At 46.2% G+C, this 24,834-nt stretch overlaps 1 protein-coding gene across 1 annotated transcript in view; it reads right to left on the bottom strand.

Moving 5' to 3' along the window:
* LOC124263522 (transmembrane protein KIAA1109-like) overlaps positions 1–24,834 on the bottom strand; it is a 116,837-nt gene that overhangs the window by 61,843 nt on the left and 30,160 nt on the right. Inside the window, 10 exon segments of the mRNA XM_046698183.1 lie at positions 1,888–2,137; positions 9,052–9,169; positions 9,830–11,556; positions 11,967–12,019; positions 12,202–12,447; positions 13,349–13,531; positions 14,161–14,298; positions 14,451–14,654; positions 14,759–15,074; positions 15,678–15,844. Coding sequence (XP_046554139.1) covers positions 1,888–2,137; positions 9,052–9,169; positions 9,830–11,556; positions 11,967–12,019; positions 12,202–12,447; positions 13,349–13,531; positions 14,161–14,298; positions 14,451–14,654; positions 14,759–15,074; positions 15,678–15,844 — 3,402 coding nt within the window.

Raw genomic sequence — 24,834 nt, forward strand, 5'->3', positions numbered from 1 at the left:
TGGATTCATCTCTTCGCGAACCTCTGTGACGTGAGTCTTCTCTTCGCGAACCTCTGTCGCTAGATGTATCCCTTCGCGAACCTCTGTGATGTGAGCCTTCTCTTCGCGAACCTCTGTCGCTAGATGTATCCCTTCGCGAACCGTTGTGATGTGAGCCTTCTCTCGCTAGATGTATCCCTTCGCGAACCGTTGTGATGTGAGCCTTCTCTTCGCGAACCTCTGTCTCGTGATGAGTGACTTCGCGAACGTCTGTGAGAGATATGAGATCTCGATCTAGAACGGCTAGGTGTAGGAGATGGATCCTTCGATGTTCTCGAACGTTGAGGGTTTGCAGATGTAGAATGATGAGTAGGCATCTCATGTCTTTTATCCTCCTCCAAGATGACAGAGTCGTCAGACTGTGGAGACCTTCACAAAGGTGTACGTTCGCCAACATAGTCTTGAGACGTACTATATGAGGAGTAGGTTAGCGCAGGTCCGTGGGTTCGCGCACAATGTCAGTAGATGTGAGGCTTCACCGAGCCTTTGCCAAGCCTTTGCTTCTTCCTCAAACCTACGTTCCATCATGGCCATCATCTGGTTGGTGAATTGTCTCATAAATTCACCTGGATCAAGTTCTGCTTTGATTGAAGCTGCTGCGGTGTAGATGAAGCGTTCGCGAACGCTGATGAGTTGTGTGCCTCGACTTCACTCCGTTGAGAAGTTGGTGGTAGTTCGTCAAACAGCTGGCCTGCTGTGACAGTTGCAGGAGACGATCTAGTAGTCGTGGAGGTCGATTGAGTCGCCGATCTTGTAGGTACTTCGGGTAGAAGTAACGGGGGATCATAAAAAAACGTCTACTTCATGCGGAGGTAATATCTCTTCGTTGAAGGATTTCTGATGCGTGACTTACTAGGCTGTGTAGATTTACCCTCCGATCTGGTAACAGATGCTTTCTTCTGCGACGTAGAAGAAGACGACGTCTTTTTCTTAGCTTGAGTCGGAGTCAACTACGAAGTAGATGATCTCTCTTGGCCCCCGTACCAGCAGACTACCCCTGCAACGTACTCAACATAGCACCAGTATTATGAATTTCAGCAGTAGCAAGCAGCATACGGTTTGCAGGCTGATCTCCTGTTTTATCAGCCGTGACTTGAGATGACTTCCTCACCCGATACATGGTACGTCTATAGATATAAGACAAATATTGATTAAATTGTAGATTTGATAAATCAACACAATTAGTACAGCGCAAGCTGGAAGAACATGGTTTGATGCACAAAGGGCATTGGGGGGGTGAGGATCAGCCAGGGATAACCTGTGCCTGCAACACTGCAAAATTTCATGAAATGTAAACAAGTTACTTCACGTTGAAATTATGACTCAAATACAAATACTTTTTATAAATTTTTACATATAATACAATGTAGTTATAGCCAAATCAATACACTGCATAATTTTGAAGAATAGGACCTAAATAAAAAAGAATATAATGCCGTATATGGGACTCCAGTGATCGCCCAACCATCCACTTGGGTGAAAAGGGAGAGAGTGACAAGTAAGGCTGGTCACATGACTGTTTACGCAGGAAAAGGGAGGTAACTCGTGGGGGAAGTGTAATTTTACGTCCGCTTCGGGAACATCAAGGCATTCAAGTGTTCCACTACCATTCGCAAGGGAAAGGGAGATAAGCAAAAGATCATGAGTCAGGATAAGAAAAAATATGACCTTTCAACAAAACATTGAATTTTGTTTTAATGAATTTCTTTTGTTCAGCACAAGTCTGGTTGATTCCTTAAAAACAAAACAGAACAGGTCTAGACTTAACTCTGTTATTGATATGCATTTGCAACATGACACTAACAGGAACCTTTCAGCAGTAGTGTAGCATCAGCACCAGAATATTACCTTAGGCAGTGAGAAGAACGCCTGCAGAGAGGAAGTCTTCACTACATCACTGGTTCTCCTGTCGGTGCTGTTCTTCTGGGAGAGGTTGGAGTGGAAGTCAGTTGGCTGTTCCTGCTCGTCTGGGTTCCCAGTCTGGCCCTTCTTCAGCTTGTTCTGCTGCTTCAGCTGGTCCAGGCAGTGACTGTGCAGACGGTCGATCAGGGCAGACGGATGCATGCTGGCCAAGCATGGTGTCACAGCTTCAATGTACCTGGGTAGAGGTGAGGAAGAATGGGGTTAACATCTAAATCAGGATTACTAATCCAGTCAAAAGCAAGTTTTCTAGCTCTAGTCCAATGAAATTTTTCCAAACCTGCAGAGGTTTTCAATTCTTTGAAGAGAGTCGTCCTTGGGGTACATATTATGCATTTTCCGGCTGTAAAATGTCCTGTGACAGTTGTATCAATGTTTTTTGAATAAAAAGATTGTACAATAAATAAACTCTTTTATTTATTATACGGACCCTACCTCACGGAGTTACCTCCCTTAGCGATGCCATCACAACTGGGTGTAGGCTCCTAGACCAGTATCATCATTCCTTCTGCTGAATTCCTCATCAGTGAACAGAATTGCGGGAGGTGGGTGGGCTCTACCCTCAGGATTCTCTTCAAAGAATTGAAAACCTCTGCAGGTTTGGAAAATTCTTTTTCAGAGAATAGATCGCCCTTGGGGTACATATTATGCATAAACACAGACTCCCAAAGACCAGAGGCCAGGGAGGAGGGAATTCTGTCCAAGCACACACAAAATATAGCGATTGTATCATGGAAAAAAATTGAACAGACGCCATAACACTCACCTGTCACTTTCGACCCAGTTTCGCTTCACGAGAGGCATTATGGGAGGGGAACTGACAGGGAGGATTTGTGCTCAAAGATCGACCTCTAGCATAATGAGACATTGCACGAAGTGCTTAATGTCAGTGAAATCCGACCCACTAAGTGGCTTCTTCGAGAGCACCGTGGGGAAAACAAAAATACCACTCACTAACGATATAAGCGTGAATCTCCTTAGAGAATCGAAGGGGTACAGGTTCTCTGAGTGCTCAGAGCAGACATGTCAATAATGGAATCATTGTACAGTAGCGCCAACACAAACCAATAAACCAAGACTCACTTGGTCAGGGTGGCAGGACACTGTCCACTGGAGAGAACGGTACGACCAAAGCTTCGCGACGATTGCGTGAATGTGTATCGAGCTGATAATGGCGTATAAAAGTGCTTGGCGGCTCCAAATAGCGGCAGAGCAGATCTTCAATGGGGGAGTGCCGCTGCAAAGCTTTGATGCGGCTACTGCCCTGACCGAGTGAGCCTTCAACCCCTCAGGGGAGGCTTGCCCTTAGCCTGATAAGCGGCACAAATACAATCTTAAACAAGCCAGCTGAGACAAAGTGTGCTTGCTGGCTGGCAGCACCCCAGCCTTCCCGCCACCGTAACAACAGAACAGCTGGGTACCCGTCACGATCCCCTGCGTCATTTTGATATAGACTTTGAGCGTCTTACGGACATCCAACGGGTGAGTGCTCGCTGAGTGGTCCCCCGATGTGGAAGGCTGGGTAAGAGTAGGAAGTTCGATAGGAGCTGTCACATGGAAAGCGTGATCGACCTTCGGTCGGGTAAGTATCTGGGAGGCTTAATGCTGACACGATCCGCTGTGAAACACAGTCAGCGCCCGGTCGACGACATACATGTATATCGCCGACTCTTCGACCAGATGTTACCGCCACCAGAAACACAGCTTTCCAGGTCAACAACTGAATGGAAATAGCCGATAGGTGTGAGAAAGTGGGACCGACAGCCAATCGAGCACGATCGACAAATACTCAAGGTGGACTGGTTCGCCTGAGAGCAGGTCGAACTGCGTTCAGCCAGCTAAAAAGCCAGACGAGGGTGCTGCCCCAGAAGAGCACCATCGACAGGGGTGTGAAAAGTGGAAATAGCGTGGAGTAGCCACTTAAATGGTCGAAGCAGCCAGGCCTTCTTCCAAACGAGCTTGCAAAACTCCAATACCGGACTAAATCCGCAGAAAAGGGATCTGCAATGCCCTATCTGAACACCAGCGCGCATAGCGGGACCACCTATCCTCATACTGAACGTTTGTCGAATCCCTCAAGCCAGAATTGTGTCTGCAACTGCTGCAGGAATTCCGCGTGCCTCGAGGTTAGACCTGACAGAGGCCAAGCCACCCACTGAATCCGGTGGATTTGGGTGGGAAGCCCGCTCTGAGTGAGAATGTCCGGCCGCTAAAGGTAATAGAACAGGAGGCTGAGCCAGAAACCTGAGAATTACCGAAACCAGCTCTGTGACGGCCAAAGCGGTGCCAGTAGCACAAGTAGCCGAGCTGGCTGGGTGGACAGCTGTGAAAGGACACGGGAATAAGTGGTACGGGCGGAACGCCCAGAGCACTTTGCTCCGTCCAATCCAGCAGGAAGGCCGTCAGCCAACGCCCTCTCTGGTCCGGGTATCCGAGCAGAACATCGGGTGTCTGATGCGCCCGGCCGGACGCAAACAGATCCACCTCGAACGAATCTGGTACATAACTGGGGAGATTACTAGTGAATATCTGCCTGTCGAGCATCCACTGTGCGGGCCAGGATCCGGCGAGAGAGCGCATCTGCTCGCGACGCTCTCCAGCCCGGAGATAAACAGGGAGTACCTGACAATCGCACTGGTCGCCCAGAGGAGAAAGTCCCACGCCTCCGGAGGAGCTGGGGACACCGCGCCTCCTGCTTCAGGATAATACGACATGGCCGTCTGGTTGTCTAACTGAAGACGGACTACCTGGCCCGCGGACATGCTCTCTGAAGCTAGAATACCAACCGCACAGCTCTCAGCCCCAACACGTTGATGTGAAGGTGAGCTTCGCTTCGACCAGAGTCCGAAGCCGACAGACTGCCCAGAACGCCCCAGCCCGCGGAGGGACGATCTGTCTGAACTGTGAGAGCTGGCGTGACGGATTTCCAAGGAACCCCCTGGTGAGATTCTCGACATTTGTCCACCACTGAAGGTGAGGTGTCAACCACTCGGGACTGTGAGACTGCGCGCCCAGATCCTCCGCGGTGAGTCCACAGCCGAGCCAAAGCTTGCTGTATGGGGCGCATCCTCAACCGCTACCGCCACACTACAGAGATCGTCGCCGCCATATGGCCCAGTAGACGGAGCCAAGTCCGTGCTGGTGCCTGGGGCTGGGAGAGGAATGAAGATACCATCTCCTAACTCTGGTGACCCGGTCGGGCCGACAAGGAAACGAGATCCTTGTTGTGTTTGAATCGCTCCAAGAAAAACCAAGTCCTGGGTGGGTACCAGGTCGGGATTTCTTGAGGTTGATGATCCACCCCAGTCGAAGTTAGAATGTCTATCACCGTGTGAGTAGCATCTTGACTCGCTGGCTGTGTTAGTGCTCCGAGCAACCAGTCGCCTAGGTAAGGGTAACAACGCCTTCCCGAAGCGAAGCGAGGGTAGCTGGGACTAACATGAGCTTGGTGAACACCCTTGGGGCAGTCGATATGCCGAAGGGGAGCACCCTGAATTGGTAATACATCCCGTCGTAAGAGAACCGGAGGTACTGCTTGAACGAGGGATGTATGGGCTGTGCAGATACGCATCCTTTAGGTCGATTGACGTGAGCCAATCGCCGGGCTGAACAGATGAGATCACCGGCGCAGTGTCTCCATCTTGAAGGATGGTACTTCGAGCATCGCGATTCAACCCCTTGAGGTTGAGAATCGGACGGAACCGCCGTCTTTCTTCGACGAGGGAAGTACGTGGAGTAAAATCCCCGCCTGTTCCTCTCCCGGTGGAATGCGCCGATTGCGGACTTGTCCAGCAGAGCCTGAACTTCGTCGGCGCTAATATGTCCGCCCTGGCTTGGCATGACGGTACCGAGTGCGTCGTATGCCGGGTGAAGTCGGGCGGACCTCGCCTTCCACAGTGGGAGATGGCCTATGCTGACCGTGGCCAGCACCCAAGCGTTGTTGGTAGCCTTCTCCCATTCCGCAGGAATAGAGAGAGGCGGCCTCCCACTGGGATATGGGGGTAGAGCGCGTGCGTGGACCCTAGTAGCGGAGCTGACTGGGTGACACACGGCGGCGGCGGCAGCCTGTTGGGTTAACGGAGGTCGGGCAGACCTCCCGCCCGCGAAAAGGCTGGGAGCTAGTCGAGGACTGCTCCTTGCCCCCTTGGCGGACGACTCCTCTCTACCCCCTACCAAGCGGCCGAAGCCAGCCGGCGGACTCGGTGTAGGCTGCACCCGGCGGAGGAAGGTGGCATCGGAGCCGCTGGGGCGAAGACACCGCGCGGGGTGCTCCAACAAGGCCTTAGAATCCTTGAAGGAGGTCGCTGCAGCGGCAGCCTCCCGTATGACCTGCTGTGCCCCAGAAAGAGGGTCGCTCCCAGGCGGAAAGGGAGAGCCAGCAAGGTCTGCTGCTGTTGCTGCCGAAAGTACCTAGACGCCGACAGCCACAGCCTGGCGCATCCCCATGACTCGCACATCACCGTCGGCGCAGCAGACCGCAAAGAGTGGCGCCAGGTGAGCCTGAACTTCCGACAGCTGGCGGAGTAGCATCGACATGCGGCGACACGCGTCAGCCAGCATGCCCCCTCCGCCTCAGGGCCGACCTCTGTATCGAGGAGAGGTAGGCCTCATGGACCACCACCGCACACCTGCTGCATCGGCGTACCGGTAGACCTCCTCGTAGGTCCGGGTATGCGATGCAGCAGCGGGATTTCGCGAGGGCAAAAGGTGGAGTGAGGCGCTCTTGCCGGCAGCCGAGCTGCTCCGGAGGAAGCGCGAGCCTCCCCAGAAGCGGCGGAAGTGAAAACACACTCGTCCACGATCGTACGACGAACAGGAATCCTCCCCAAGCTGGTAGCGCCAAGACGAAGTTCAGGTAAGTCAAACCTGACTCGGTACCAGACAAGAGGGATCGACCGTCGCCCAGCGATGGCAGATGGCAGAATGCGGAGCTGCGCCTGTGAGGGTTGCCTAGGGGCAAACGCCTCACCAGGCAAGCGGAACTCAGTCGAGTCCACGCAACCAGCAGGCATCGCGGCCTGGGGTAGCCCTCGGCAATTCTCTGCCGGACCTCCCGCAAGGTCGAAGCAAAACGGAAGCTGCCGTTCATGCTCCTCGACCTCCCCTCGAGCTCCATTGCCTGGGGCGTCCGGAGCCCGAAGTCAGAGGCTGGGTCTCCTCCGTGAAGAGGACCCTAACCCCAACCCGGTGGACTGCCTAGCGCTGGGCACCACAGGAAGGGAGGAACAGACCGACTGCTCCATCGCCAGCCAGCCGGGCGCGGCGTGCGGACCCCGGTCCCGAGGACGCTGGAGGCAGGCCAGGCAGAACTGGTGCCTCCGGCTCTCGTAGGCGGGGTGTGCGCGGGACCGGAATACCAGGAATACTCAACGCCCAAGCGCCAAGCTCCGAGAGGGGACTGGGAGCACCTCTCCTCGAGCAGCCGAAGGCGTCGGATCCGGCCAGAGGCAACGGATCGACAGACGCCTCAAGGCTGAGGATCTAGCCGGGCCCGGCGATCCCACCCTCGACTCTCCGCCCCCTGTCCGAGTGGGCGAGGAACTCCTGGCGGAGACCTCCAACCGACTCATGGAGCGAAGGACTTCATTGAGTCCATCTGCTTCTGAAACATCGACTCCATTAGAGATTATGTCAAAACCACCGGGTGGTAGGAGAGGGGAAGGGCCACGGGATTTTTTCCTTTTTGGACGCCCGGCTTAGATTTTGACGGGGAACCTGGCGCCAGGTCCCTCCGCCTCGCATCTCGGGTAAACAGGGTGTCGGCCGCCCTTCTCTCTTCTGTGCCGGGGAAAAGGCCAGACAAATTGAACATGTATCAGCCACATGGCCCGTCTTCTCCAGACAGGCCACGATTGGGGAGTGACTGTCAGCCCGGGGTAATACTTCCCCACAGACCGAACAACAGGTAAAGCCTGAAACAAACACGTAAACATGTTAGTTAACTTGTGGCCAGAAGCAGAGAAACACGTGAAAACATTGAAAAATACGCGGAAGGTTACCACGGAAAGTAATAGTTGGTTTTAAACGCTAATATTACGACCACGCAGCGCACGCTTAAACTTCCCGCCATGGCAGAGCAAACTTGCGTGAAACCACGGGAAAGTTTGCGTATTTTGATAGTACTTATACAAAGTCACAATTATGAAACAACCACTGTAAAGGCTTTACTGGTATTGTTTTAGACAAATAAAACCAAACATACAGGTGGTGTCTCAGACATCTTAAAATACAGCGCCGTGCGCTCATGAAAGGGAATCACAACGAACGTCTGTTCAGGGCCGTGACAGCAGAAGGAATGATGATACGGCTCTAGGAGCCTACCCAGTTGGTGCGCATGCCCTAAGGGAGGTAACTCCGTGAGGTAGGGTCCGTATAATAAATAAAAGAGTTTATTTATTGTACAATCTTTTTATTCAAAAAACATTGATACAACTGTCACAGGACATTTTACAGCCGGAAAATGCATAATATGTACCCCAAGGACGATCTCTCTGAAAAAGAATCCAGGCTGCAGTTTGACCTGGATACCACGCTCATACACACTGTACATGGTATATTGACCTATAAATGAACTGGGCGATGGGGTAGCCTAATGGTTAAAGCGGTTGCTCATCATGCAGAAGGCCCGGGTTCGATTCCCCACATGGGTACAATGTGTGAAGCCCATTTCTGGTGTCCCCACCGTGATATTGCTGGAATATTGCTAAAAGCGGTGTAAAACCATACTCACTCACTCACTGCAATGAACTGTCTTGATTAATTTGAATTTTAAACCTCTGCTTAAATAATCAGAAGCAACTCATGTTATTTTTGCTTAGTTTGACTTAGTTGACTTACATCACTCGGGCTTCAGGAACACATTGCAACTAACAGATGTTTGAAAAAGTCATTGTATCCTTACAAGTGACTGGAGTTATTATTATCTTCAAACTCAGACAACTTTGTAGAACAGGGCCCACACCACAAGAAAGACCTTATTCTAGAGGACTGTATTTGAACTGAAACATTCCATTGGTACCGTCTCACATGAGATGTGTTGACCCTGTCTGTCCCAATCGTCTAACTACTACACTGACGCCATGGCCTCCTCACCTCTGAAGGGACTCCAGCAGAAGGGGTGTCAACAGGATGTCAAAGGTGCCGGCCACCTTGATCACCGCCGTGGTCTTCGACGTATTCTCCAGATGCTTCTTGTCATCATTGTCCTCCTCTGGAACAGCAGACAGATGCAAGGTGATCACTTCCAGTAACCACCCCAGCAAAGGGAAATAACTCCATGATACACGGTTCAACCTCAATACAATGATGCTCGGCCAACAGATCTTCTGTTAAACAAATTGATGCTGGGCCAATGCCATTGTTATCATTTTGGTTTTCCTTGACATTACTATGACATAATGGACTTCACACAAAAGTGCATTGTGGTAAAGCAAGTTTTTTTGAATGCCTCAACTCTGAGGGCCTCTGATACAAGAGTCTAATGCCTGAGGCATACTGTACTGATACAAACATCATCATAAAAGAGTCTAATGGAATAAACAAATAAGACTGATGAAAGGCCATTTAAGCCAATCAAAGGCACTTAAAATCATACCTCTGTTAATTAATTGTTGTCACGATTAACATCCTACCTCTGTTGATTTTGAAAGTGGTTAAAGTGTTCACACTTAACTCCTGACGCTGAAGGCCTGGATTTTTGTTCGATCCTCCTGGCGATCAAGGCCTGGGTTCGATCCCTACATGGGCACAATGTGTGAAGCCCATTTCTGGTGTCCTCCGCTGTGATATTGCTGGAATATTGCTAAAAGCGGCGTCAAACTAAATCACTCACACACTCACTGCTGATTGTGGCCTAATCAAATGCACTTACCATCATGATTCTGTTCATCTATCCTGGACCAATCAAACGCCTCTGAGCGCCTGGGACCTGGAGGAGATGGCAGCTTTAGCTCATTCTTCTCCTTCATCACACTGGTGCTGAAACCTTGTCTAACCTTGTTGAAGTGAGGGATCCACAGCGAGGCTGACCCATATACGGACTGGCTGGCCGAGGAAAGGGAGTGCTCAGACTGTAGGGAGTGGATGCTCTTCCCAGCCGAGTGGATTGGGGGAGGGGCCACCCAGTCGTGACAGTTGTAGTGCGAGAGGTGACTGGAATATCGGGACAACAACAGAGGGGACTTGGTGATCGGCTGGTTCATCTGACTGTGAAGGTCGATCAAAGAAAATTCCTCGGGAGCTTCACCAGACATTGTTTCACTCTCATGATCTGTAGGAGCAGATGTGTAGGAGAGCGTAGAAGTTGAGCTGCTTGCTGAGCTAGCATAGTCCAGGTCATTCATGTTTGGGTGATAACCCTTCTCCAAGATGGTTGCATCAATGGTCCGGTCCTGACCGAACGGGAACCCTGGAATGTCAAAGCAGGGAGAGTTGGGGGAGTCAGTTATCCCGCTGAGAAGGGAATGATACTGCTGCTGAGAATCTGCTTCAGACAACGAAAGGACATCTTCTTCTGCTGAGTAGTACCGATCACTCTCCAGAGACACTGTGGACATCAGTCTATCCATAGCTGTAGCAGAGCCAGCAATGCGATGAATAGGAACAGGACTTGGTATGGAGCTTTTTGATGTTGTGGAGTGGATGAGAGTCGAGTCCATGCTCCCGCCACTCAGTGCCGAGCCTTGTCTGGGAACGGATGGGGATGATGGGCTACTGGAACAGGTCGATGCAGTGATGGATGTCTGTCTCCGTAGTGTGGCACTCTCGATACTATGTCGGTCATCAACAAAGTGGATGCTGACAGAACTACTGTCTTTCACTCTTGGGTCAACGTACACGTCCTGGTTCCTACCATCTATCCCACTGCCTCTTATGGTGCTCCTGACACTGGTGACGTCGCTGGTGAGAGTGTTGTCACGGGAGGAGTCCAGGTCACCGTGGTCAGTCGTTCCCCCCATCAGGAGGCTGTCCATCAAGGTGGAGCTGATGACTCCAGGGGTGTCGGGACTTGCCACATCACTCATGTACCCCCTGGTGAAGGAGAACTCTGTAGGGGACATCTTCGGTGTCATGGATTTCAGGGAGTGTCCCACGTCAAACACAAGCTTGTCCTTGTGCAGCAAGCTCTGAGCGAACCCTGGATCAACACCTTCAGGGAAGACTTGAGGGATGGCAGCATTGCTGGGTTCTCTGTGGCGTCGAGATTTGAAGAAGGTTGTGCCGTTCTTGTTCTTGCCAAAGAACACACAGCCACCAAGACAACCACACTTTCCAGCAATGTTGGCATTCTGTCCTGCATGGGTGGTGGGAATGGGCCACAGGAACCAGAGTCGCCTTGTCTTCTTGTCGTGCATGTGCAAGAAACGGTCCTGGATGTAATGGAGTTCTGAGTTTGGGAGAGCCATGGCTGCCTCCACATTGAGCGGGCCGAAGGAGAAGCCTCCAGCATCCAGCCACATCTCAGGATGTCCAGGCTCCAGACGGAGGGGAGCGCATGAGATGTGCTGCTTCAGGGTTACCTGATCCACCACACAAGTGATGCCTGATCGGGTGTTGTTGCCATGGAGATTACAGGTGGAAATGGCGCACAGCGGACACCTGGAATAAATTCAGTATGAACATTTCTAAAACCTTTGCTTGGGGAACATTTTTTCATTCAAGTTTTGTAACCAGGGACCACAGGTAAGATAACATGGAATACACAAACCGGATTCAAACACTTTTCATGAACAATTGTGAAACCGTTAGTAGAACAACAGTATATCTTCAATGGCTCAAACTTGAGCCCTCGTCAGATTATGCATTTTCCTTCATAGTACATGAAGGTTTCTAATTTCAGTCATAAATTTGTAACTACTTCCTTCATAACTTTGATCAAACTACATGGTCTCATTAATCTGTGTTTGCTCCTAATTTACTGACAGTTTAACGTTAGACTTTCACTCCAAAGGTTTTACATCTGTATGTTGGAGATGGAACAAGTGAGAGTTTAACATTGCATCAGCAACAATTTGGTCATATAGTGATGAGTGTTGGATGTGGAGCTATGGCAGGTCTCTCTCTAAGGTAATCTCATTGAAGTCAGAAATACATAACCAATCTGTCACATCACATCATGAATATGGGGACATAACTGTTGTCGTCCCAGATATGTTTTCTCAAAATTTAAGTAATGTCATTAAACCAAACGTGCTTTTAACTTTGAGTGTAACAACTATGACAAATTATACAAAACAGTCATACCCATAGATTGAGAGCTGCTCCAGACTCCACAACGAAGAGGTTTACTGAGTCGACGGAGGCACGCACCAGACGGTACTTGATGTCGTCACTGGAGGGGCAGGGGAAGGGACAGGAGGGCAGCATCCGGCAGGTGGGCTGGGGCAGCATGTGCTGGCACAGGCTCCAGGGGGTGGGGCGCTTCAGTTTGTTCTCCGGGTCATCAATGAGCAGCACAAACGTTTGGAGGAACTCAGCCACATTCTGCACCTGAAGACAGTACATGTTGGAAAGTGTTGACATTTTGTCTGGCTTTGGGAGAACAGATTTTGTACCAGTACAGTGACGGGCTGAATTCAGTATCCTAGGTGTACAAGCAAATAAGTGTTAAGAGGAATTGTTTCTTTGTTTGTTGTTTTATGCTGCTCTCAGCAATTTTCCAGCTATATGACAGCAGTTTGTAAATAATCGAACAGTCAATCTAGTGATCAACATCATGAGCATCGGTCTAAGCAGTTTGGATAATGCTGTGTCAACCAAGTGAGTGAGCCTGACCACCTGACTGGGAGGAACATTCAGTACATTGCATAAATGCACCGTTCAAAGACTGTGCTGTAAAGTTAAGAAATGTCTTGATATTTATGTAAAATGGTTAATCCTCACTCAGTATTTAGGGTGAGGTGAAGTGAGGTGAGGTGAGGTGAGGTGAAATTGGGTATACCACTGTGCTTGAGAATATTTTGCTCATATGACGACGTGCATGCGTGTGTATGTGTATGTGCGGCTGCTTGTACTAGCCCAGACTGAAGCTGGTTTTATAGTGCTAGCCCACTGAGATACCATGCCACAGTGAAGCAGGAATACCCCACTCAGACACATTATACTGACTCCGAGCCGACCAGTCCTTGTTGTACCCATTAATGCCGAGTGCCAGGCAGGGACCAACAAGTACCATATTTTAACGTCTTTTGGTATGACGCGGTCGGGGATCGAACCCGCGACCTTCCGCTCTCTGGGCGGACGCTCTAACCACTACACCACGGAGGCGGTTCAGTATTTAGGGAATATCTAGGAATAGAACTGGTCATCATTAGATCATGACTAAGGAAAGCAACAACTGTGACCTCTTTGTGCCACCTCTGGGGCGGGGTAGCCTATACCATCAACAAACCTGTGGAGATGTGAGTCTGCCTGTCACCTCCCCCAGTCNGATGATTGCTTCCACTAGCCAGGCATACTCCAGGGTCTCGGAGTCTAGCGGGAGACCGACGTGGGAGAACATGGCATGACCTCGGACTTGGAGGCCGGACAGAGCCAGGTGACCTTCCTTTAGGTGGTCCTGATCAGCTTCCCTCTAAAACAGCACAGGAGCTTTACACTAACACCATCGTAAACCTGTCATGTGATATAACATACATCATAGATGTTCTAGAACTCAATATTGTGGCAGAAGAGATGTTGTGTGTGACACAAATATTTAATGAACAAACAGTTGTCAACAAAGGTGAGCAGAGTCTTTACTTGGATAGGGGTGAGTTGACCTACCAGTTGTCCTTGGCAATAAGCACAGAATGAGTTGACCTACCACTAAGTTGTCCTTGGCAACAAGCATGGAGTTAGTTGACCTACCACTAAGTTGTCCTTGGCAATAAGCATGGAGTTAGTTGACCTAAGACTAAGTTGTCCTTGGCAATAAGCATGGAGTTAGTTGACCTACCACTAAGTTGTCCTTGGCAATAAGCATGGAGTTAGTTGACCTACCACTAAGTTGTCCTTGGCAATAACTGACTGACTGAGTTTGGTTTTACACCGCTTTTAGCAATATTCCAGCAATATCACGGCGGGGGACACCAGAAATGGGCTTCACTCATTGTACCCATGTGGGGATTTGAACCCGGGTCTTCAGCGTGATGAGCCAACGCTTTAACCACTAGACTACCCCACCGCCCCCCTTGGTAATAAGCATGGAGTTAGTTGACCTACCACTAAGTTGTCCTTGGCAATAAGCACGGAGGGAGACAGGAGCAGCTGCAGCTTGGTCTCCAGGTAGGACTTGTCCAGTTCAAAACACAGCCTCTCCACCCTAGCACACGGGCAGGCAATATCATCAGCACCACAGTTCTATAACCATAAGATCATATCAATTTTGCATAGCTTGCAAGTACAAGCAGTTTTGGATATGCCAAAACACTAAGGCAAATAACAATTTCAATGACTGTTCACATCAAATTAGAAGTCTACACCTCTACAATGGCTGTAATCAACTCTCTTACCCGGACGAGGTGAGCCTGGATATCCTGCAGGATGACTGACACTGTCACAGCAAATGGCCTATATTCCCTCGGGTCAAATGCTGTGCTTTTCTCTGTGTTGGAGGCAGTGATGTTGACAAAGCTGGAGTCCTTGTCGTCTGACTCTGGTGAGCTGTCATCGGCTTTGAAATCTGCTACCTTCTGGTCCTCACCGAGGTAGTTCTCCTGAAGAAACAACGTACAGACAGTGAATTAGTAAAATGTCCCACAGGAACAAAGTCACAACAGGACACACGTTCCGACATCAGTAAGTAAGTTTATTTGTTTACCTTGACATTGATGAGAAAGCGGAACAGAGAGCCATAGAGACACAAGACAGAGGGCGCCACCTCCAGCTCCACACTGAAGACGTCTGGATCCCATTCTGCAGCATCGAATGTCTCTGGGGTCACTCTGGATTTGGAACACTCCGGCTTGGACAATGGACGCAGAGGCATCAGAAGAGACTCTTCCCTGTCTGGGGTAGGGAGGTCATCCAGTCCTATCTTGGAGCTGACAGGGGTCCCAAGGATGGCCATGGGATGGTAGGTGTATCGGATAGACAACAGCACATGGGAAGTGCTCCAGCAATCTACCCAGCCAGTGCTGGAAGTAAGCAATGATCTTACATGAGTTCTGTCAGATGTATTGTTTGTTTTTTTTGTTTCAATCCACATTTAGCTATGTTCTAGCTATTTGATGGCAGTTTTAACTAATCAAATTTGGAGTGAGTGAGTGAAGTTTTACTCCGCTTTTAGCAATATTCCAGCAATATCATGGCAAGGGACACCAGAAATGGGCTTCACACATTGTACCCATGTGGGGAATCCAACCCGGGTCTTCGGCATGATGAGCGAACGCTTTAACCACTGATTTATCCAGTGATTGACATTATGAGCACCGATTTATTGAATGAGGATACAAGGATGAGGATACAAGGATGAGGATACAAGGATGAGCATCAATTAAGTTGATATTGAACCTGAACCATGATCCTGTTAGTTCCACTCTTACAACAGGCAGAGGCTGCGGCAGACCAATTCTAGCCCAGATCTTCTTGGGTATCTTCCACTTTTAGCAATATTCACGTTACACAGGAACACCAGATATAGTGTACATATTAGAAATGAAAAGCTCACCAACTGACAAGATTAATAAACAGTCAGTGAACTGAAAAATAACTGAGACAAATACGGGGTAAGGGTTTACCTCTTAGTGGTGACCTTTCTCCACGGTTTTTGTTTTCCATGGCCGAAAGGTTTGTCTGTAGGGTTGCCGTCACGGTCAAATATCTTCATGTTTTCAGCCAGTGCTATGAGGATGTGCCTACTTGTGTTGCTCTCTGGGAGGTACAGACGGCAGTCCACTGTCTCACCCTGGAAGGGAACACAGAGTATGGACTCTCAGACATGTTACCATAGTAACAGGTGTCATTTATTACTTATTTCATGATATGCAGCTGGCATCTGAGACTATGTTCAAATGATGATGCCACCATTATTTTGGAAAACATAGATCTTTTGCTTATCTCCCTTTTCTTTTGGAATGGTAGTGGAAACACTTGAATCCCTTGAAGTTGCCGAAGCGGACGTAAAAATACACTCACCTACAAGTTACCTCCCTTTTGCCCTTTCCCATGCAAACAGTCATGTGACCAGCCTTACTTGTCACTCTCTCCTGATTTTCTGCCCATGCACTTGGGATCTGCTGTGCAATCCGAAGTGTCTCCAGCGGGGAGGTTGGGAGAGCTTCTCGTCATGAGTCAGGATAAGTATGTAATTTTTAGAGTAAAATTGATATTTTATACTTATCCTGACTCATGCTCTTTTTGCTTGTCTTCTTCTTCTTGCGAACCTAGTGGAACACTTGTATCTCCCTAATTGAAGCTCCCTTCAATGTAAAATCACTAATTAGTACTCAGCACGAGTTACCTCCCTTCCACAAGCTCGGGAACGAGGGCGCCACCTCCACCCATGTGCCTCACTCTCTCCTCATATACTGAGCCCAACATTTGAATTTACAGGGAAATCCAAAGTGTTATGTGGGGAGGATGGGAGGGCTTACCTCATGAGTCAGGATAAGTATAAAATATCAATTTTACTCTAAAAATTACATATTTTCCTTATCCTGACTCATGCTCTTTTGCTTGTAGAACTGACGGAAAGGGAGGTGGGAATATATAATACTTTGGATTTTAATAATTAGTGATTTGAACTGTGATGATTGTAATAACCCTATGGGAACTTCATAAAGGTACTGAACTGATGAATTCCTGCTGCTAACTTATCAGCTGCCATATAAAGGTTATTACAATGTACTTATTATGATAAAGTATTTATAACATTAATACAATGCTTAAGACTAATAGACTTAAGCTTGTTAATATGCTAGTATAAACTCCTTAGAGTTTGTTAGCTAAATTACTTTAAAATATAAACATAGTACTAAGCTTAAGATATGATTAAACTTAAGCTAATTATATAATAGCAAAACTCTTTAGAGTTTGTTAGTTAATGTACTTATATGATATAGACATAGTGCTGAGCTTAAGATATGAATAAGCTTTAGCTACCTATATAAATAGCAAAACTCTGTAGAGTTTGTTAGCTAATATATTTTTACAATATGATAGTACTGTGCTTAAGATATAATTAACTTAAGCTACATATATAATATAGCCAAAACTCTGTAGAGTTTATTAGCTTATAGATTTATAATGTAACCATAGTACTAAGCTTAAGATAAGATTAGACTTAAGCTAAATGTATATAGCAAAAAAAAAACTCCTTAGAGTTTATTAACTAATATACTTTTATGTTATAACCATAGTACTGAGCTTAAGATATAATTAAACTTAAGCTATATATATAATAGCAAAACTCAGTGAGAGCTTTGTTAGCTAATACATTTTATAATGTAACCATACTGCTTAAGATATGATGAAACTTAAGCTAATTGTATAATAGCAAAACCCTTTAGAGTTTGTTAGCTAAAATACTTATATGATATAAACTTAGTATTGAGTTTATGAAGGAAATCTTAAGCTACATATATAATAGCAAACACCCGTAGAGTTTGTTAGCTAATATACTTATATGATATAAACATAGTATTGAGCTTTGAAGGAAACCTTGTTACATATATAATAGCAAAACCTCGTGAGAGTTTGTTAGCTAATATACTTATATGATATAAACATAGTATTGAGCTTAAGATTTGAAGGAAAACTTAAGCTACCTATATATAGCAAAAAACTCCGTGAGAGTTTGTTAGCTAATACAAGTTATAATGTAACCATAAAGTTTAAATTATGATGAAACTTAAGCCAAATATATAATAGCAAAAACTCTTTTAGAGTTTTGATAGCCAATATACCTATATGATATAAACATAGTATTGGCGCTTTAAGATATGAATAAGCTTAAGTTACATATATAATAGTAAAAAACTCCGTAGAGTTTGTTAGCTAATACATGTTATAATGTAACCATATTGCTTAAGATATGATGAGCCTTAAGCCAAATAGCAAAAACTCTTTAGAGTTTGTTAGCTAATATACTGATATGATATAAACATAGTACTGAGCTTAAGATATGAATAAGCTTAAGCTACCTATATAATAGCCCAAACTCTGTAGAGTTTGTTAGCTTATATATTTTACAATCTGAGTATAGTACTATGCTTAAGATATAATTAAGTTAAGGTAAATATATAATAACCAACTCTGTAGAGTTGTTAACTTATATATTGTATGATGTAATAATCATAGTACTGTGATGATAAAAAGAACTTAAGCAAATTATATATAGCATGTAGCTATTTAGTACTGTTATAAGATAAGTAGAAATCTGTAAGATTGACTTATCTTCTCCGAGGAACTGTCAACTGTTGTGCGAGGACCATGGGATCGAATTGGTGGATACCTGAGACGTCCTCGGTGATGATATCTCTCAGATAATGGTTGGCAACCACCATATCGGATCTCTAGAAAATAAACCCTCCATTATTTCAAATAATATTGGGTAGATCAATTGTAGAAGTTAGCTCTCTAATATCATGAGTATTAAAGCTCATGGAGGGTCGGATTGGGTCCATCCGTCATGTATGCACGTAGTATGACAGTTCTGATCCAAACGGAGATATAGTACGCGGAGATTTCATTCTCATGTAGTTGATGATAGAGGAAATAATCTGTTGTATTATTCCCTTCTGTTTGTTTCGGTGGAGATAAATTTACAGTGCTCTTGCTGGCCATCGTGATAGAATCATCGTATCATGGAGTCCAAGTATGTCATCCAGGCGTGTTCATAAACCTCACTTGTGAGGTGTTGGAGCACTATATTCAGATCCCCAAGTTGGAGGGTGAAACTTCCGTTTTAATTCTCCAATCAGAAAGTTTAAGTAGGTTTACTAACCATCTAGTTGTGTTAGTAGCTTGATTATGAAATTCAGCTGTAGTCTGAGACGCTGTGGATTTAGATCCACTTGTATCCCGGGTCGTCTAGGTTATTCGCTTGGTCCTTGACGATGTAGGTGCACAACCAGGTGTGTCTGTCCTCGCTTGAACTTTATGTAAAATTGCCTGACTGCCGCGGCTCTCGCCCTAACTTGACAGGGGAGGTCTCTAACCTGAAGAAAGCAGCCCAATCATGAAGGTTCAGATTAACTGGACTGTAAGGAGGCTTGCTCGCTCACTGATATATAGTTTTCACTTGTAACGTAAGTCTTGAAGTCTGAACTAAGATCGACTTCTGCGTAGGTCGTTGTCCAACGCCGTCCAATCAGAACAAGGCATTTTGATTCTGTAGAATACCGCGCTTATGATGTCACCGTGTAGCAGGAAAAAACCTTGTATAAAATCTTGCCGCCGTTGATATTAGCATAATCGCCGGTCTTCACCGTAGCTTCCCCGGTTACCCGAAAGTGACCACGCGGTTTCGAGGGTTAAGGTAAACACGCTGAAACCTCCGCCAAATACCTCGCTCTGTAATATTAATGCTGGGTAGGTTATTTTCCTGGCTGTCGAATGTAACTTCAGTTTTGAATATAATTCCGACTTCCTTATATAAAGGTACAATAAACTTGCAAGTTGTCAGCTTGTAGACTGTATACATGAATGTATCGCCATAATTGTAGAATTAAAGCTGAACTTGTACATATTTCTTCTCAGAAACTTTGACGATTATAAGTTATACCGCTGTAACAAGGCTGCTGTTCAATTTCGATATTGAATTGTCTGCAGATCTGCGTAATGGTCACGCATGTAGATAATCGTGATCGTAGTCCGGGATTGCATATTCTAGCAATCTATACGGAAAGGTTGATTTCTGTGAAGATCTATGCAACGCCGCTGATTAATTAATATAGCGACGCTTTGTGTTGTAAATAGCCTGTGCAATTGTCTTCGTAGGCTTATAGATGACATATGGCATACAGTTGATAGACAACTTATGCGATGTCTTGAACGGACTGACGAAGTAGCTATATATGACGAAGTGGCTAATATATGGAGACCTTGGAGGAGAATTCCTCGGTGGATGCCGGAGACTTCAAGCTCTCGAAGTATCCATTCTAGATTTCCTGTGTGAGGTAGACTTGGAGCCACTTAGCCTTCGCTACCTTCTTCAAGGCTATCGAAGTCAGAGCCCGATCAGTATATATATAATATATGAGCTTGCTTCAAGGCGAATCCACCTCTGTGTTCAACAGGAGTGAGTGAGTGAGTGTTTTGTTTTTTCACGCACTCAGCAATATGCGGGGTCGGTGAAGCACTACTCCTCCGTGGACGCCCCTTGTAACTGGTGAGGCTCTAGCTCCTTCGCCAGGAGGTGGCCTGGGACTTCCTTAGCCGGTGTCTAGAATCCGATCAATATATGAGCGTTAGCTTCCATACAGGGTGTGGTTCTTGCTGGTTCTGCATAAGTAGAGCCGAGTAGATCATCCTATCATCTTCAGAAGTCGTGATCACCTAAATCTGGTGATAAGAATCTCATTGATCGCTCTAGATCTATTAATGCCAAGAACATAACGCCTCTGCTTGAACTGTTATGGCTTTATGGTAGGCTGTGTCCACATACTGTGGCACCGCAGCAATCGAGTCGATCGGAGGTAAGGTGATGGCGTCTGCCTCGCCTTCCTTTATCAGGTATGTCTGCGCCGAAGTTGCCACTCTTGGAAGGTGAAGAGATCTAGGTTGTTTACCATCCAATATCGTATCTCAGCCGCCTGAGAAAATGATGCCTCCATCATTTTCTATCCCAGCATCGCTGATGAGATGTTGCTGCTCTTCTGATGGTGGACTGTGTATTTCTATCTCTATGTCGGGTGACGCCGGGAGACCTGGGTAGACTTGTGTGTGAGACTTGTGTGGTGACCCGTGAGACGACGGCGTGGTGATGTTGATCTCGTCCTATGGGTTGACCTTCTCTCGGAGACCTGTGAGGAGAATGTTGATAGCTTCGCTGGCTCTTGTGTAGTCAGGTGTCCTTCGCTGAAGGCCTTCGCTAAGCTTCCTCTGCGCCTGGTCCTGGGAACAGCGATTTGACCTTCGCTGGGCTTCCGTGAGGTCTGATGGTCTGAGTCCGCGATCTAAGGATGAAGCCGAGGCAGGTGATGATCTATCCCGCTTCGAGGCCTTCGGCTGTACATCTGGGTCCTTCGTGGAGGTGGTCTGCGACTTCCTTCGCCAAGGTGGCTTCGCCGTGGCTGTTACGCTGATGGGGGTGCCTCTGGGGTGTCGCCTCATGTTGGAACCTTCAGCGCCAAGGCTCAGGCCTTGGGCTGGCTGCTTCCCAGTCTGTAGTGGCCCTCCATCATGATCATGCGATTTGCCGCAACAGTTCATCTGGGATGGTCTGCGATTTAATTAGTCGGTGCCCTCTCTGCGATGTTAGCGGCGGGCCCTCAGGGAAGTCGCCTGACGCCAGTGTAGAGACCTCAGGCTGCATGGTGATCTCTGCTGATGTCACTGTAGCTGTCTCCGGTCGCTTCTTGTGGCGACGATTGCCGGGATGATGATCGGCTGATCATCGTAGAGGCCCAGTTCAGCGGCTGGAACAATCTCGCTTGAGAAAGTCCTAGTAGACTTCGCTGATTTCCCCTCAGAGGTCGACGCTGCCCTGGGGGTGCTGAAGTCTGCGCTGAGTGTTGGTAGCGATGGGACCCTCAGGAAGATCATAGAATATCAGCGCTTGGTACATCAGGCTGCATGTTGATCTCGCGCTGACATCACTGTTGTCGATATCGGTCATTCTTTTGATGTACATCAGGTATGATGATCGGGCTGATCATCATACAGGCCCAAATTCGCGACGGGAACAATCTCGGCTGAGAAAGTTCAAGTAGACTTCGCTGATTTCCCTCAGAGGTCGCGTTGAGATGCAGTAGAAACCCTCTAGTCTTCGGCTGCGAATGATGGGATGTCTGGGGAAGCAGGACGCTTCTTGAGGCGGCGGACTACGCCCCACCTCTCCACCACTCTAGCGAACATCAGGACGGGAGGGGGTCGACCAACAGCAGTAGACTGGCTTAGGGGTTCAGGTGTATCAGTCATGGCTAGACTCTGCATACTGCCACCTATCTGCTGCGCCGCGTCTCAAACGCCAAAGTAATTATTTATTAAAGGCAGAAATGGATAAATTAGTACCGCAACTGCAACGCGAATAAAATGAACATGGCGCAGTACAACTAGGGCATATTAAATGCGGATCAGCAGCAGAATAAAAACGTAATCTGCAACAGAACAGAATTTTTATCAACGTAATCCACTGAAACAAACACGGCGGCCCCGTGAATAAACACTAGAAACACGACTAAATATCAATATATAATTGTTGAAGGATACTAGCTAAACCTCTATAGATGTCTATACGAGGTAACTAACTAAATATAATCAAAGGATATAGTGTGTCGGGAGACACAGGCGCTCTCACGTCCAGCTCACTGGGCGAAGAAGGAGAGAGTGAGGCACATGGGTGGAGGTGGCGCCCTCGTTCCCGCGCTTGTGGAAGGGAGGTAACTCGTGCTGAGTACTAATTAGTGATTTTACATTGAAGGGAGCTTCAATTAGGGAGATACAAGTGTTCCACTATGTTCGCAAGAAGAAGAAGACAAGCAAAAAGAGCATGAGTCAGGATACGGAAAAATATAAGAATATCAAGTTTACTTGAAAAATTACATATTTTTCTTATCCTGACTCATGATCTTTAGCTCATAGAATCCGACGGATTGGTGGTGGGTAAAGCCACTTCGTGGATTCAATAGCTGTCCTTAGATACGTCCTGTATCCCCCCCATGGGAACTGCGAAACGGCATTTCCGTGATCCTATTCTATCCAACTTCCGTTATAACTCGGGGGGACCACTTTCTTGTCTTACTTCAATCTCAGACAAGTTGAATCATGTTGATTCATGTGGCTACAGATAAACTAGTATCTTCTTATTACTAGATATCTTATAACAACCCATAGATTATGATAAGATCTTTATCATAAATGAGTTGCGACCCCTTCATGTACAGGTAAGATCTTTACCCGTACAGGATCTTTAACTCATTAAGCCCGAGAGCCACTTCACTACTCAACACCTGGAACCCCTCGCTGATTGCCCTGCTCGCTGTTGAGAAGCTAATTAGTGCTATTCACACCTGATTTCACTGGCAGGTTTCGGGGATGACAGCAAACTGTCTAGTCGTACAAACAAGCTCTGACTGTTTAATTGTGTCGTAAAGATACAAGTTAAAGAAAGCAGGTGTGAATACATATCATGCATTGCAACGTTTTATGTAATGTTATTGCAAGTTTCTCTTGTAGACCTTTGGCATCTTGTACAATTATATTTTATCAACATATGTATGCATTCTTTGTATGTAAGAGATGAAACACACATAAACAAATTCTTTCTCTTATATCATTTTGTGAGGTTTAATTTTACAAAACATCTATGACAATGACATACTGTAATTTACTTACAGGCTTTATAATCTTCTACGATATTACTGTTTTTGTCGATACATTTCTAGCGTAAACTGAATATTTCAAGGAAAATACTATTACGCTAGTCTGTGACTAACATAGAGCACATTCATAATTTTGTTTCATCTAGATTTAATGCAAAAACATACGTTATCATACGAACATACATATACAAATTGTATAATACAGATTTCTTATATAAACATAAAACAAAGAGTCACGTGATAGGGCGTCATCAAATTTCCCCAATAGAACGTGCGGTATCTCAATTATTCAATATAGTGGCTGATCGTTTGTTGTCTATGACCAATTGTATCATCAGATACCTGTCACAGAGGAAGGGACAGGTGATGGGGCATGGGCAAAATTTCTGAAGACCACGTTTGGTCACTCAATAGCTGGATAGAGATTGATTATTGGCTATGCCGTTGACCAGTCGATATGCTGGGTTTTGGCTTTATCAACTCAAGCTATCATGTAACAGTTTGTGTATTGTAAACATACATAATCGTAGCGATCTATGAAATATACACATAAGACAAATAGGAGTAGATAGATCTCAGAGATCGAAAACATATTTTAGTGTTTTTGATAAGTAAACAAAATGATTGAAATCCAACCATTGAGTAGAGATAGTATCTATTTTTATATACATTTTACGCACACAACTAGTCCATAAAACATAATGGTTTGCTGTACATGTAAACATAATCTTCACCTTGATACAAATGAATTTCCAAATTAAAGTACACGTATTATAGAATTCAAAAAGTGACACGATACTGAATTATTATAATGTATAAACTTGCAGTTTAATCCCCCAAAATATTTATGAAGATGGGTGTGCCTATATTTATACTGAATGTAAACGAGGATCATAAGATTACAGATGTGCTTGTATGCATAAACATTAGAAAGAGGGGCGTGTGACTCCATGAAGCAGGTAGTCCAAAGATATAACATCGCATCTGTTTATTTCACACTTGTCACGGGACAAACCTTTCAACAAGGGTGTAACTACACATGCATTCTACCGGAGGCTGTTATTTCAAGGTCGAAAGATGTGTTTGATTATCTCATTACTGTGATCTGATTGAATGATTATACGCATGTATATAGATACCGTAATTGATACACTATCCAGCTTTTATTGACGATGGATCAATAGAGACTGTGTTCATTGATACACGTGATAATTACACCGGATTTGATAATTACAGACATCAAATACAAATGTTTTACACAATGCTCATGTAAATTGCATAGAAAACTGACAATTCAAATCAACATGAAACTTTCAACAGCTTTAACATAAATGCTTGAAATACCTTTGTATGGTTTACATGTAAGAACTCACTCACTCACTTCTGGCTATGTCTAAGAATCTATTGAATT

Source organism: Haliotis rubra, unplaced genomic scaffold (assembly GCF_003918875.1).
Source record: "Haliotis rubra isolate DU_JTF1 unplaced genomic scaffold, ASM391887v1 Scf888, whole genome shotgun sequence".
Taxonomy (NCBI): domain Eukaryota; kingdom Metazoa; phylum Mollusca; class Gastropoda; order Lepetellida; family Haliotidae; genus Haliotis; species Haliotis rubra.